Genomic DNA, 15,882 nt, shown 5'->3' on the forward strand with positions numbered 1-15,882 from the left:
AAGTATGAACATGAAAAGTATGAGCATGTACAGCACTCAGTATTTAGTTGGGCCTCCTTTGGCCTGTATTACTGCAGCAATGCGGCGTGGCATGGAGTCGATCAGTCTGTGGCACTGCTCAGGTGTTATGATAGCCCAGGTTGCTCTAATAGTGGCTTTTAGCTCTTCTGAATTGTTGGGTCTGGTGTATTGCATCTTCTTCTTCACAATACCCCATAGATTTTCTATGGGGTTAAGGTCAGGAGAGTTTGCTGGCCAATTAAGAACAGGGATACCATGGTCCTTCAACCAGGTACTGGTAGCTTTGGCACTGTGTGCAGGTGCCAAGTCCTGTTGGAAAATGAAATCTGCATCTCCAAAAAGTTGGTCAGCTGCAGGAAGCATGAAGTGCTCTAAAACTTCCTGGTATGTGGCTGCGTTGACCCTGGACCTCAGAAAACACAATGGACCAACACCAGCAGATGACATGGCACCCCAAACCATCACTGACTGTGGAAACTTTACACTGGACTTCAAGCAACGTGGATGAAGTGCCTCTCTTCTTTTCCTCCAGACTCTGGGACCTTGATTTCCAAAGGAAATGCAAAATTTACTTTCATCAGAGAACATGACTTTGGACCACTCACCAGCAGTCCAGTCCTGTTTCTCTTTAGCCCAGGCAAGACGCTTCTGACGCTGTCTGTGGTTCAAGAGTGGCTTGACACAAGGAATGCGACAGCAGAAACCCATGTCTTTCATACGTCTGTGTGTGGTGGTTCTTGAAGCACTCACTCCAGCTGCAGTCCACTCTTTGTGAATCTCCCCCACATTTTTGAATGGGTTTTGTTTCACAATCCTCTCCAGGGTGCGGTTATCTCTCTTGCTTGTACACTTTTTTCGACCACATCTTTTCCTTCCCTTCGCCTCTCTATTAATGTGCTTGGACACTGAGCTCTGTGAACAGCCAGCCTCTTTAGCGATGACCTTTTGTGTCTTGCCCTCCTTGTGCAAGGTGTCGATGGTCGTCTTTTGGACAACTGTCAAGTCAGCAGTCTTCCCCATGATTGTGTAGCCTATAGAACTAGACTGAAAGACCATTTAAAGGCTTTTGCAGGTGGTTTGAGTTAATTAGCTGATTAGAGTGTGGCACCAGGGGCCATCAATTTTGAACCTTTTCACAATATTCTAATTTTCTGATATGATGAATTTGAGATTTTCATTTGTTGTCATTTGTAATCATCAAAATTAAACAAAATAAACATCTGAAATATATGAGTTTGTATGTAATGTATGAATATAATATACAAGTTTCACTTTTTAAATGGAATTACTGAAATCAATCTACTTTTTCATGATATTCTAATTTTATGACCAGCACCTGTATTTACACCATCATCTGTAAAACTGTAGTTTACCTGGATTTACCCTAACTCTTCTGTCCTCCTCAGTGGTGTTCCTACCGTGACCTGTCTGCTGAGCCAAGAACCAGTTCACAATTACTGTAAACTTGTAAATAAACCTTTGAACTTTTTCTCTGTTTCACGAGTGTTTCTGCATGTGGGTTAGACGCCTAGAACCCAACATGACAACACCATTTTCCAGTGAAAGAGTCGGATCACTAAGCAGGAAGGAGCTTCCTTAATGCCGTCTACCTGTTTTGTTATTGGAAGTAAATGACAGGTTTGCCTCTGGTTTGTAAGGCTATAGAGCTGGAGCATCTTAAGCATACTGCAACTACTAACCAAGTTCTTTCATGAAACAGAGAGATTGCTCATTAAGGTTTTACCACAGATGGCCAATTTGGAGACGACAAATTTTAAGGCTGTTATGATAAGTTATGAATTATACCTCCTGACTGTTAATTGGCTTATCGAAATAGCCATTAGCTGTAAGCTGTTAGGTTCTTTGTGTTGCCTGGCGACAGACTGGTGACCTGTTGACCCTGCCTCTCGCCCGTAGACTGATCACAGGGAAAAGTAGCAATTGTGTAACGTAGCGGTCTTAAGTAATATTTCACATCATCTTGCAGTATTGATGAATACAAAGGTACCTGTTTACCACCAAGAGGTGAAAATGTCCCAGTGATTTTAAATGATATATTATAAAAAGCTTCTCTTTACATATTTCAGTAAAATAAATAATGGAATTGACTGGATGAAATTATTGGAATGATCCAGACGCCGTCAGGGTTGTAAGGACTAAGTGGGAGAATGTGGATGGAAAATGGAATGGCTGAGAACTACTAAGTCCCAGTCCAGGACTATGACTCCCCTGTCAGAGGGCATGAGATTCTGGATCTGTTTTCTGTTTTGCCAGTCAGGCCCTCTGAGTTGAGATCCTGCACCTGCTTTAAAACCATAGAGGAAACAGATCCTCCTGGACCGCGTCCTGGACATTTGGACAGGCCCAACAATCCGGCTGATCACCACATGGTGCAGTTCCCAGGATTTAATGGGTATGTTGCTTAGTGAGGTTAGAAATAATAGTTAGATGTTGATTGATTTATTAAAAATGAGAACTATTTTAGAACTATTTTAGAGATTTATGACAAACATCTCTTGTTTCCTATCACCACCTTATCTCTCTCTCCCTGCTGATTGTCTTTGTCTATCAGCCATCCGTTACACAGACTGCCACTTGAATCCGTGTGCATCGGCCATATTGCGAGAGGCAGTTTGGTTCATTCATGGCCTGTTTTGTTACGGTCCGACGTTTTGTGGTTCCTGACCTGTGCTGAACAGCAGTATAGCTCGCTGCTAACCTACCAGGGTTAGTGGATCGCAGTACCGTGTTTGTGGCCTGATGGCCAGCTGCAATTAGCCGCGTTCACCGCTAAGCTAGCGGCTGCCATGGCAACTCCCACATCACTTTCCATAACATCTCAATGCTTTCACAACATATACATGGTGTTCTTTTATGTTCATTATTGGATTAGTGAAACTTAATTGATTTGACTGTTTGCCATATATTATTTCTACTGCTAATTAATATTAGACTCTACCTCAAGAACTCATTTTAACTATTTTGTGTTTAATATTTCCTTCATTTATTTGTGTTTGTTCCACTAGCATGTAGTGTTTGCTTAGTTTATTAAACAGAATATACTGTGAACTGGCTGTGGAACCAGCTCTGTACCCCCTGCAGGATGCTAGAAGTAGTGATTCAACCTGGAGAAGGGTCACCTGTGGGGGAATCTAGGAGTACAGAGTCGGGGTCCTTTACTAGGGGCCAACAGGTTGCTTTATAAGAGTTTGGTTCACATGCCTTTGTCAGGGTTTCTCTGCATAACCCTCATGAACAGCAAGATTTATTCCTGTTGTTTGACAATGTTTTATTGCCAGTTTCCCATTAATGTAGGGCCCCATAATTTCCGCAATCACGGAATCGCTGACGGAATCGCGGAATTGGCAAATTAACGTGGAATCTAGTGTAAATTTCTACATTTGAAATTAAATTCTGTTTTTGTGTGGGAGAAGAACGTACGTCAGGGGGAAATGCACACCCGGGGACGCAAATCTGGGTTTCCGCCCGCCCTCCCCCATCAAAACATTGAGAAAATGGCGAAGCGGCTCTCCACAGCTCCGCTTTCGGCGAAAAAGTTGAGAAACACGACGCTACGCCCTGAGTACAGAGCCGAGCAGTTCCCTCGTGACTTTTACGTGTCAGGTGAACTATTGTTTTGCAAGTTTTGTCAACATTCCATTGATTAGAAGTGAAAAAATACATACATAAAATGGGAAAAAATGAAACAGATTGTATAGGGCCCTATTAATGTCACCTTATTGCTCCCATTGTTCCTCCTTATTTAGACTCCATCTAAATATTTGTTTTGTCACACCAAACTTTCCCCACTCAATAAAGATATTTCTATTCTATTTTATTCTATTCTTTATACGAACCAAAATGTAGGTCTAGCTTCCCTTTAATATTTTGCTCAGTCCAAAAAAGTTAAGAACAATCCACTGGACTTTATTTCCGAATTTGAAGACGTTTCTCTTCCATCCAGGAAATTTTTTTCAAATCAAAATGTCAGAAATAGTGTTGAGTTCAAGGCTTTAACTAAGCTGAGCTTTGAGGATTTAACGCAACGCTCAAAGTTTCCTGGATGGGAGAGAAACATCTTAAAATTCGGAAACAAAACCCAGTGGATTGTTTTAACTTTTTAGGAATGACTCAGACCTGGATGACTGACAATCTTCTCAGTATTTTTCTCAGTGTTTAAAGCTTTAGGTTTGTTTAATTTGGCCTAATGATGTTTCCTCCTTTCCAAACTAAAGGGTTTCATTACCACCATTGCTCACATTTCTAATCAATAAGACTAGCCGCCCAACCCCCAGAAATACCATCTCTTATATACATTTATTAAATGGTGAATGACCTTTTGTTGGTGCTTATTAGTAACTCTAATAGAGTAAAAAAAGGGAAATATATTGTATTGACCCGCAGTTCCACGAGGAGTTTGGTATTTATTCAGCGGTGCTTTGTTTAACGCTTCAGCTTTTTTTTCTTCTTAACTGAGGTAAATTCTCAAAGAGAAAAAACTGAGATAACTTTTGACCAACCTGTCTGTTTGATTTTAATTGTCTCTGTTATCTTTAGCAACCGCTTTATATGCAGAGTGTATGGCTGTCATGCATCAAGGCGGATCTAAAGGTCCTGCAGCTAGGGGTGGCCAGACGTCCGGCTTTAGGGCGGGCAGTCCGGATTTTCATTGCACTGTCCGGCGTCCGGCGGGGCAAGCTGTAAGCTAGCTAGTAAGCAGCCGTTATGTAGCTGGTTAGCAGCCGTTAACTAGCTTGTTAGCAGCTGTTAGCTAGCTAGTTAGCAGCTGTTATCTGTTAGCTAGCTGATTAGCAGCTGTTAGCTAGCTGGTTAGCAGCCATAAGCTAGCTGATTAGCAGCCATAAGCTAGCTGATTAGCAGCTGTTAGCTAGCTGGTTAGCAGCCGTTTGCTAGCTGATTAGCAACCGTTGGCTAGCTGGCTAGCAGCTGTTAGCTATAAGTAGCCATTAGCTAGCTGGTTAGCAGCTGTTAGCTGGCTAGTTAGCACTCATTAGCTAGCTGATTAGCATGTGTAAGCTAGCTGGTTAGCAGCCGTTAGCTAGCTGATTAGCAACAGTTAGCTAGCTGGTTAGCAGCTGTTAGCTACCTGATTAGCAGCTGTTAGCTAGCTGATTAGCAGTTGTTAGCTAGCTGGTTAGCAGCCATAAGCTAGCTGATTAGCAGCTGTTAGCCAGCTGGTTAGCAGACATTTGCTAGCTGGTTAGCAGCCGTTAGCTAGCTGATTAGTAACCGTTAGCTAGCTGGTTAGCAGTTGTTAGCTAGCTGGTTAGCAGCCATAAGCTAGCTGATTAGCAGCTGTTAGCCAGCTGGTTAGCAGACATTTGCTAGCTGATTAGCAACCATTAACTAGCAGCTTAGCAGCTGTTAGCTAGCTAGTTAGCAACCGTTAGCTAGCTGATTAGCAATCATTAACTAGCTGGTTAGCAGCTGTTAGCTGTTAGTAGCCATTAGCTAGCTTGTTAGCAGCCATTAGCTAGCAGCTTAGCAGCTGTTAGCTAGCTTATTAGCAGCCGTTACCTAGCTGGTTAGCAGCTGTTAGCTAGCTGATTAGCAGCTGTTAGCTAGCTGGTTAGCAGCCATTAGCTAGCTGGTTAGCAGCTGTTAGCTATTAGCAGCCATTAGCTAGCTGGTTAGCAGACGTTAGCTGTTAGCTATCTGATTAGCAGCTATTAGCTAGCTGGCTAGCAGCCGTTTGCTAGCTGATTAGCAGCTGTAAGCTAGCTGATTATTAGCTGTTAGCTGGCTGATTAGCAGCTGTTAGCTAGATGGTTAGCAGCTCTTAGCTGCCGTTAGCTAGCTGGTTAGCAGCTCTTAGCTGTTAGCTACCTGATTAGCAACTGTTAGCTAGGTGTTTAGCAACCATTAACCAGCTGGTTAGCAGCTTTTAGCTAGCTGGTTAGCAGCCGTTAGCTAGCTGATTAGCAACCATTAGCTAGCAGCTGTTAGCTAGCTAGTTAGCAGCCGTTAGCTAGCTGATTAGCAATTGTTAACTAGCTGGTTAGCAGCTGTTAGCTGTTAGTAGCCATTAGCTAGCTTGTTAGCAGCCATTAGCTAGCAGCTTAGCAGCTGTTAGCTAGCTTATTAGCAATTGTTAGCTAGCTGGTTAGCAGCTGTTAGCTATTAGTAGCCATTAGCTAGCTGGTTAGCAGCTGTTAGCTATTAGAAGCCATTAGCTAGCTGGTTAGCAGTCGTTACCTAGCTGGTTAGCAGCTGTAGTAGCCATTAGCTAGCTTGTTAGCAGCCATTAGCTAGCTGATTAGCAGCTGAAGGCTAGCTGGTTAGCAGCTGTTACCTAGCTGGTTAGCAGCTGTTAGCTAGCTAGTTAGCAGCATTAGCTAACTGATTAGCAATTGTTGGCTAGCTGGTTAGCAGCTGTTAGCTATTAGTAGCCATTAGCTAGCTTGTTAGCAGCCATTAGCTAGCTGATTAGCAGCTGTTAGCTAGCTGGTTAGCAGCCATTACCTAGCTGGTTAGCAGCTGTTAGCTAGCTGATTAGCAGCCATTACCTAGCTGGTTAGCAGCTGTTAGCTAGCTGATTAGCAGCTGTTAGCTAGCTGGTTAGCAGCCATTAGCTAGCTGGTTAGCAGCTCTTAGCTATTAGCAGCCATTAGCTAGCTGGTTAGCAGATGTTAGCTGTTAGCTATCTGATTAGCAGCTATTAGCTAGCTGGCTAGCAGCCGTTTGCTAGCTGATTAGCAGCTGTAAGCTAGCTGATTATTAGCTGTTAGCTGGCTGATTAGCAGCTGTTAGCTAGATGGTTAGCAGCTCTTAGCTGCCGTTAGCTAGCTGGTTAGCAGCTCTTAGCTGTTAGCTACCTGATTAGCAACTGTTAGCTAGGTGTTTAGCAGCCATTAACCAGCTGGTTAGCAGCTTTTAGCTAGGTGTTTAGCAGCTGTTAGCTATTAGCCAGCTGGTTAGCAGCTGTTAGCTAGCTGGTTAGCAGCTCTTAGCTGTTAGCTACCTGATTAGCAACTGTTAGCTAGGTGTTTAGCAGCCATTAACCAGCTGGTTAGCAGCTTTTAGCTAGCTGGTTAGCAGCTGTTAGCTATTAGCCAGCTGATTAGCAGCTGTTAGCTAGCTGATTAGCAGCTGTTAGCTAGCTAGTTAGCCAGCTGGTTAGCAGCCATTTGCTAGCTGGTTAGCAGCCATTAGCTGTTTACTAGCTGATTAGCAGCCGTTAGCTAGCTGATTAGCAGCTGATTAGCACTATAGGGGTGAGCATAGCTGCCTTCAAAGCAACTAACCTGGGTTCGTTTCCCAGCTATCGCAACGTCTGAGTGGCTGGTTAGCTCAAGTGGTCAGTCACCCGTCCTGCCTGGATTAATATTTCAGATGGGGTCAATGAGCCCTTCACGCTAATGCCTGCTTTGGAGAGGGGTGGCCTAGTGGTTTGGGCATAGAGCTTGGAATCTTGAGCTCTGAGTTCAAGCCCCACTCCCACAGACTGCCACTCTGGGTCCCTGATCAAGACCCTTAACCCCACTCTGCTACCCGAGTGCCGTACAATGGCAGCCCACTGCTCCCCAAGGGGATGGGTTAAATGCAGAGAGGAAATTTCGTTGCTCTGTACTGGTGAAAGTGGAATGACAATAAAATGAATGCTGGAAGAAAAATAACTGCTTGAACCACTGAGGGGGACAAAATAAACACACAAACAAGAAAGAAATATATGGATTTAAAACAATGATGGAGGTGAAGAGGACTGTTCTCACAGATCTGACAAATTAGCCTACAGTTCAAAGCAGTTTCTTTTCTACTAGAATGTCAGTCTTTGCCAAGGAAAACAATTATACCACAGAATTATATAACAGATAATTAATAAAGCTTTTCCTTTTTATAACTCAATGAAAATTATGCTATTTGCTGTACCTGTGTGGCATAAATCGCTCTCTTCATGATGGTGAAGTCATCTCTGTCCAGAATGGTATTCATGTCAGGGATCTGGCCTCTGAACACGGAAACAAACACATTGCAGACTCACATGGCCTTTGCTTATGGAGAAAACTGCTGATTTGTTTTAGATGGTGATTCATTCATTTTATACTTACGTCAGCAAAGATTCATAAAGCTTTTTTCCAAACTTCTCTTTCACGGTGTTAGCTGTATCCCTGAGAGTGATAATAATAAAAGCTGTTTAAAGGTATAGAATGAAGATAAAGAGATATTTGAGTTTAGGTGTAAATATTTGAAAAGTGTCTACCAGAGCTGCTTGCGCACCGCCTGCCCCTTCAGCGACTCCACATTGAAGTTGTTTGTTTTAGCTGGCATGATGAAGAAAACTACCACTGTCAGGTCATTCCTGTGGATCTGTTGAGAGATTAATGTGGTAAAATCGACATTCAAACGCAAGATCAAAGCAAAACAGAACCAGTACAAAGTCTTCACCCGCAGCAAATAGTTGAGCCTAGAGAGGGATTCAAGGAAAATATCCGCTCCCTTGTTGGAGAATTCATATCTTCCAGCGATAAAAAAGAACAGGGTTTTATCCAGGTTGAAGTCAAGATGCCTGCAGAAATTAAACTTTTATAAACTGACCACTCAAAACATCTCAGCAGATTAACAATATGATGCTTTTAGAAGTTTTATAATTAGGCTTAAAGGTGCATGACTTTCTCACCTACCCATAGAAGTGACCTCTGACAAACTCCTTGATGCGGTTCTTGTGGGTGGAGTGAAGGTTCTGAAACTCATGCATTGCTGAGAACTTCTTCACATTCAGCCCGTTTGGGGTCACCACATCTATAGCATAATAAACATAGAGCAGTGCATGACGCCGAATAGTGTCTAATAGTGTTAAGTTTGTAACCGTTAAGTCTAGTAATGTTTGCATATTTAGATCTTTAAGATCATCAAAAGATCATCAAACACACCTTAATGCCCAACAAACATAATCTGAATTATTAAGGTTAGAAGTGACTCAGTCTGTGAGGAAGTATTGTAACTGCCCCCTGACTGGTTTCTCTTTGGCAGCAACTGTTGGGATCTGGAGCGGTACCATCCGTCTCCAGCAGAGTGCGCCGTGGATCCTCCTGAAGCTAAGCCCCCAACACACCTGAGGCGCATCTCATCATCAGGAGGACCTGCAGTATATAACCGGCCTTCAGACCTTGCCTCAATGCCGCAGTGTTGATCCAGTTTGGTTAGCACCTAAGCCTAGAACCTCCTGAATCTCTATTGATCTCCCTAGTGATCAGTCTCTCTTCTAACTTTTGTTGTCTATGCTTCACAGGAAACCTGTTCCCTTGGAAGCTCTGGATGAGCTTAACCTGCCGAGCCTGCCCTCAGAGCCAAACCTGAAGACTCTCCTCTGGATTCCTCTGCAGCTCTTGGCTAAGAGCTGGAAACCAAAACCCAAATTCATGTGCTTGTGTTTTTAATAAACTTTATAAAACTTTCCATCTGTTTCCGTGGTGTTCTGCATATTGGGCTTCTCTGAGAACCAATCATGACAGCAACATCTGCCAAATGTAATCATTAGGCTTGTTTCCCTGTTACATGAAGGGCCTCCTTACTGTCATGTTGCATCCTCACTGTCATATTCCAAGTCTTTTTTTCATTTTGTGGTGTGTGTGTATGTGTGTGTGTGCCTGTCTAGCACTCAGAGTGAGGACCATTTTTCCAAGTTCACCATCAGACTGAGGACCAGTTGTTGCAAAGTGAGGACATTTTGCTGATCCTCACATGCTATTTTGCTATTGGTTAGGTCTAGGGCTAAGGTGTCCATTGGGTTAGGTGTGCATTGGTAATAGTTTAGGGTTAGGGCATGGGAAGAGTTGAAAATTACGATGGCAGAACGAGAATGTGTGTAGGGGGATGGGTGTGTGTGTGTGTGCGTGTGGGTAGGTGTACATCTCAGGGTCTAGGCACTACCCTGAGCTGCATGTGCAGTTGGGTGGTAGGGCCAGCATCCTTTGTCCTCTGTTATACCCAATTTAAACTGACCTTGAAAAACCGATCCATGCCGAGACCGGTCCGAGCTCGGATCAGTTAACCAGGCTGAGCTTGGTTCTGACGACCGTTTACACATCACGCTGTCTCGGTTCCTCGACTCCTCGCCTCCTAGTGACGATCTGCGGTATTACTGCCAGTATTGAAGGAAGAAATCAAGCAGTTGGTGGCGGTAATGCACCAAAAGCTGTTTGCTAACCACCATGAAACACAAGAAGAAAAAGACGAAGAGGGAGGGAATCAAGCAAATCAAAATGGCGGCGCCCGTCACATTCAGAAAGTTATGCTTGATTATTATTGCTGCACTTCGGTGTTATTATTTAAAATGCCATTATTTAAAATGTTGCGTGGAGAAGATTTCGATTGTTGTTTATAGTTTAAGAAGAAGTTGGTGTTCTTCTTCTGTTTCCAGAGGGGCATTACCGCCATCTACTGGAATGGAGTGTGAATTGGGATGTGCAGCCAGACGGAGATGACACGTTCTGCTCACTATTTTTATCAGAGAACCGAGCCAGGGAAAAACCGGGCCTAGCCCACCTCTGGAACTGGTCTGCAGTTAGCACGGTCTGGTTGTGTCTAGCTCGGTTCAGTTCAGTTTGCTTTCCATTTACACACGATAATTTACTGAGCTCAGACCGGTCTCAGAACGGTTTTTCAAGGGTAGTGTAAATGGGGTATTAGGTGCTACCTATTGGGGAATGCTTGGCGCGTGGGTGGGGGGGCTGATGCAGGAGTTGAGGTGGGGTAGAGGTTGATGAGTTTGCAGTTGGTACTACTTCTCCTGGATCAGCTCAGATTGGGCTGTTTAGCTTGTTTTGGAGCGGCTTCTGCAGGGATGAGGACTAGAGGCCGGGTTTGTTTAGGTTAGGGTCGTGAACAGCCCTTGTCTTGGCTGGTGACTTCAGCAGTCTTTGGATTACATGTACTCATCAGTGCAGATAACCCCATAGAAAACCAAAGAAGGATAATCCGCCCCAGTCTGTGCTTTGGAGCTTGTTTTAACAAGTCTCTGCACAGACTAGACATTTATTCACATCTGTAGTTAGCTTTAGATGCCCTTAAATACGTATCATAATACATAACACTGTATTTCTCGATAACCTGGATTATCCTCCCTTATTTTATCTGCTTGGATCCGATCTCCTGTCAGACCTGCAGCCTTCAAGGCTTCAGCGTCTGGAACTCTTGTCTTATCAGGGGACCGACTGGAATCATCCTCGTCCTCTGGGCCGAGACTGAACTGTAAAACCAGGTTAGTGACTCACGTGTTCATAATCCTCCTCGGTCAGATTATCATGGTCACTAACCTGTGTTTTCTCTCCTGTAGAGCTCCCTGCCTTAGATGCCTTAGCCGTTGCTACTGCAGAGCCGCAGATCCAGTTTTAAATTAACGCTTTTTAAGTAATCTCACTGTATGTCCTACCTTCCATACTGGATCTCTGTTCTGAGGCATTACAATATATGAGTTGGGATTGCCATCATCTTAAAGTGCACCATCCATATTTTTTGCATTTTTTAATTTGACCTTTCTTAAGTCAGATGAATGGGTCATGATAAGACATATCATGGAGCATAAAAGGATGTGGAGATCCAACTAAAGGTGGAAAAGGTTCTACCATAATGCAACAGTCTTCCATTATGGGAAAGGAACTGATTGTTTGTGTACAGGCTTTCTGATTTACAACAGTATAAAATGATCTTAAACATGAAAACCAAAAGATATTAATGAGCAAAGTCTTTGACGATCCTGAAGCCATGTGAATCAAACCAGTATTTGTATCCATACCTTTTAATAAGCCTCACCTGGCTTCCTGTGCAGCATGTGGTTGGCCTCCACAGCTGTGATCTGGGAGACTGTGGTGAAAACGTGAGCACAGTGCACTGCTGCTCGTTCCAGGCAGTACCGATGGTAGATCTGCCTCTCTCCTGCTTCCTTGTCAACATTGAACTGCAGCACAAAAGTATTGGATGTGATTTAAAGCTGGACAATTACAACTAAAACTTAGTAAAAACAGGATATAAGCAAGTTTTTCTTTGTGTTATTTGAAAAGGTGTACATTTAGTTCATTAATGTATTTTTATCATCTCTGTGTTTAGTTGATTCTCCAACGGTTTGGTCAGCCATCATACGTACACTTGCGTTGCTATTAGTTGGATTATTAGATTGAGCTAAGTAACAGTTGGTTTCTGTACATCTATTATAAGCTCAGTACTCAATTTTCGGTTACATTCAATGATGCTGTTATATAGACTCCTGGGACTCTGGGGAAACTTTAGATGTTGGGAGCCAAAATTTCCTATGTGCAGCTTCGGGTCTTGGTTGATGTTAGGAATCCAGTTTGTATGTGTTGTGTTTTTGTGTTTTCTCCCTCCACCACCAGGTGGCGCCCGGTTCTCTTTGGCCCTTCCACACAACTGCGGATGGTTGCCTCATTATCTGAGGATTCTTAAGCTGCTGACTGCCACAACCTCGACGCCAGAGTGTTTGCCAGTTTTGGGTACTCTAGCCAAGCTGTGTTTGCTGAGTCAAACTGAGTTTTTTTCTGCCTGAGCCCTAACCTTGTTGTTTTTGTCTTTGCCTCTCGGCAGGAAGTCATCCTGCAAACTGGATGTTTTGGCCTTCTCCCCCCTGGAAGGATCGTTTGAGCTTCACACCGAGCAGGGGATGCAAACTGGATGTTTGGACCTTCTCCCCCCGAAAGGATTGTTTGAGCTTCACATTGAGCAGGGGATTAATCTCCACAGGAACCTTTCAAGTACTTCAGGAAATTTAAGTGGCAGTCAGCTCCATCGCTCCTCAAGGAACCAACCAAACCTGAGTAAACCCTGTCCAACCTCCAACGAGTCAACCAAATTCTGGAATAACCCACACCGACTGGATTCTGGGTAGGACACCTTTTCTGGAAACGTCAGTCCCGTTTCAGTTTTTGGTTTTTGCAAGTCGATGCTCAATTTTCCCACTGAGCCTGAACTAAACTCTGAACTTCCCTTCTCACTTCCAGGGATGTAGAACATAAAACACTTGGGAAAAGACTTTAAAAATCAATTTGATGTTAAATAACTAGACAATTAGAACCGTCCCTTGCCTTAACTACCATTTTTAAAGATCTCTGCTCACCTAACAGACACGGTGACAATGCCTGTTAGAAGCCAAGAAACTTCAGTTTCCAACTATATTATTGTGAAGTTGTTCCTACAGACAGTGTGGAAGCAATCACTGAACACATGACTTTTTTTTTTTAACCAATATTTTCCGATATCTATGAAGGAATTATGGGATGTGTCTGCTGCATGTTCTGTAGGAGTTTCATCTGTCTACTGTAGCTAATTGTGTCTTGGTCAAATTAACAATGTTCCAACTGTCCCCACTCTCCACTATTGCATTTAACACTGACATTTACCTCTAATTTACCAGTATATTACCGGTAATGGCTCATAAGCTAAAATCTGTTCACACCGTACCTCTAAACGGACTCCCTAACATTAAAAATGGAGGTCTACCCCATTAGGACCATAAGGCCCGTTGGTCCCCATAAAGTTAGAAAATATACCAAAAAACGGTCCTAAAGAAATATGTACACACACACACGATTTCCTTTCATATTGCACTCATTTCTATGGCAAAACCCAAACCCAACACATGCCTAACCCTAAACCTTAACCCCTCCAAGAGGGGGACTAATGACCCCTCCTCTTGGGGTCATTAGTTCCCACAAGTACCTATGAATCCGTCATGATCTGGCATTCTTTAGTTCTGTGTAAGTTTTCATTTTGGGTGCTCAGGTATGCTTTCTTTCATGCTGAGGTGTCAAGTAACGAAGTACAAATAGTTCCTTACTGTACTTCAGTTCACTTTTTAGGTATCTATACTTAACTTCATTACTTATTTTTCTTCCTACTTCTGACTTCTACTCATTGCATTTTCACAGAAGTATCAGTACTTTCTATTCTTACATTTTTAAAACAAACGTTACTTGTTACTCTTTAATGCAGAGGTCAGGGATTAGCGGATCGCCGTCCAGTGTTATGCTGAAGAGTGCATCCCTGCCGAGATATGCATCCCCAGTCGCGGAAGCGCGCCTCGCTCTGTACAACTGCGACTATTAACGAGGAAAATGGATTAAATATGACCAATGCAACTACTTGTTGTTATATTAATGATATAAAAACGTTTAAATATTCCTCTCATGGGAACAAAATAGTGGTTATTTGGCAGATTTATTTACAAAAGTACGGGTGTTATGAACGACATTAAATCCAAAGATTTTGTCCGAGGTACGGCTGATTTATTTGTTGCAGTCTCTTGTTATTTACACACAACAACAAACAGTGATAGTCGATGTGAGTTTGGAAACTGCAAAGCTTTGTCTTAAGCGGAAAATCAAACGCGCATCTACACAGACCAGTGTGATGCATTCACGAGCGTCAGATAGCTATGATGCATTCAGGAGCATGGGACATTTCATACTTACAAGGAAAGAGAAAGAGACAAACGGAACAGAACTTGGTTCTGTTCCGTTTGTCTCTTACTCTTTCCTTGTCTCTTTCTCTTTCCTCGTTTATGGTTACCCTGGTTTAATGTTTCTAAATATTTATTTCCCGTCATGTGCTCCATCCAATGCAGATCATTGGCTCCACCCACATCTAGTGAAAACTAGTGTAATTGGATGAGTCATATAACGCAAACACTCATTGGTTAGCTAAAGGAAATCATCAGAAGCAAGCAGGTGTTCTTCTAACTGCTAACGTGAATTGTCTATGCCATGCTACAATGTCGGATTCAGAAAAATATGTTGAAATGTCTGAAAGGTCGGACACAGGCGAGAGCGTATCGGGAGATGGAGACCAACAAGACCTCCCTCATCCTTGGCCCCATCTCAGAGAATTTTTAGAAATAGTTTAAAAAATTGAGCTTTCAATTTATATAGTGGGGTCTGGATGTTTTTTAAAGGTTACTTTATACTTTTATACTTGAAGTAGTTTTTGGAGCACATACTTTTTACTTTTACTTAAGAAAAGAGGTCAAGTTGATACTTCATCTTTTACCAGAGTGTTTTTAAACTGCAGTATTTATACTTCTACTGAAGTAACAAATGTGTGAACTGTTGACACCACTGATTTTATGTTATTCTGTTTTGTGAAGGTTTATGTCATTGTTGAATTCTTAGTTTTACTCTTCCTTGTTATCTCTTTTCATCATTTTTACTATTATCTACTCTTTGTCTTGTTTTAGATAGTTATTCTTCCTCTTATACTTAGGTTATGTTCTCCATGGCTTCAGTTATCTCCAGTTCCTTCTCCTATCCTATTTTTCCCTGTGGTTATTCCTTATTTTCTAGTCATTCTCTTCATTTCTTCATGTATGTTTCTCTCAAGCTTCTTTATTTTTTGGATCCTGAGTTCAAAGGCTGTTGCTTCTGGATTTATGTTTTTGTACCAGCTACTTCACCGTTAAAACTCAAAGTAATATCCGCAACTCTGCATTTGTGTCCACAACAACATCCACCAACCCTGACGGTCCACATAAAGGAGCATACTGGTCCTCACAGGGTAACAAATACACACACACAAACATGTGTTACATTATCCTTGTGGGGGCTTCCTGTTGACTTTCATTCATTTCCCATGCATGTCTATGGCAAACCCAGACCCTAAGCTTTACCATTACCAACACATGCCTAAACTAAACTTAATTCACAGCTTCGTCCTAAAGGGTTCTGCAGAACGATGACTCACTCTGTGGTTATTGAGGAGAGGAATGTGATGAAGTAGAAACAGCAGACATGCTCCCATCAAACAATCAAGTTTTTGCTTGCCTGAGGTGTCTTTTTTTTCTTTTTTGAAAAAGCATAAATGCGTTAAAGAGAGGATAAATCTGATGTTATGAATATT

At 42.6% G+C, this 15,882-nt stretch overlaps 1 protein-coding gene across 1 annotated transcript in view; it reads right to left on the reverse strand.

Annotated features, from left to right (window-relative positions):
• The window catches only part of gys2 (glycogen synthase 2), a 58,276-nt gene that overhangs the window by 16,023 nt on the left and 26,371 nt on the right, over window positions 1-15,882 (reverse strand). Inside the window, exons 5-10 of the mRNA XM_038292118.1 lie at window positions 11,794-11,938; window positions 8,664-8,781; window positions 8,428-8,548; window positions 8,243-8,349; window positions 8,091-8,150; window positions 7,912-7,990 (exon numbers count right to left, since the gene is read on the reverse strand). Coding sequence (XP_038148046.1) covers window positions 7,912-7,990; window positions 8,091-8,150; window positions 8,243-8,349; window positions 8,428-8,548; window positions 8,664-8,781; window positions 11,794-11,938 — 630 coding nt within the window. The remainder of the gene's footprint in view (window positions 1-7,911; window positions 7,991-8,090; window positions 8,151-8,242; window positions 8,350-8,427; window positions 8,549-8,663; window positions 8,782-11,793; window positions 11,939-15,882) is intronic.

Source organism: Cyprinodon tularosa, unplaced genomic scaffold (genome assembly GCF_016077235.1).
Source record: "Cyprinodon tularosa strain WSP-4 unplaced genomic scaffold, ASM1607723v1 ctg309, whole genome shotgun sequence".
Taxonomy (NCBI): Eukaryota; Metazoa; Chordata; class Actinopteri; order Cyprinodontiformes; family Cyprinodontidae; genus Cyprinodon; species Cyprinodon tularosa.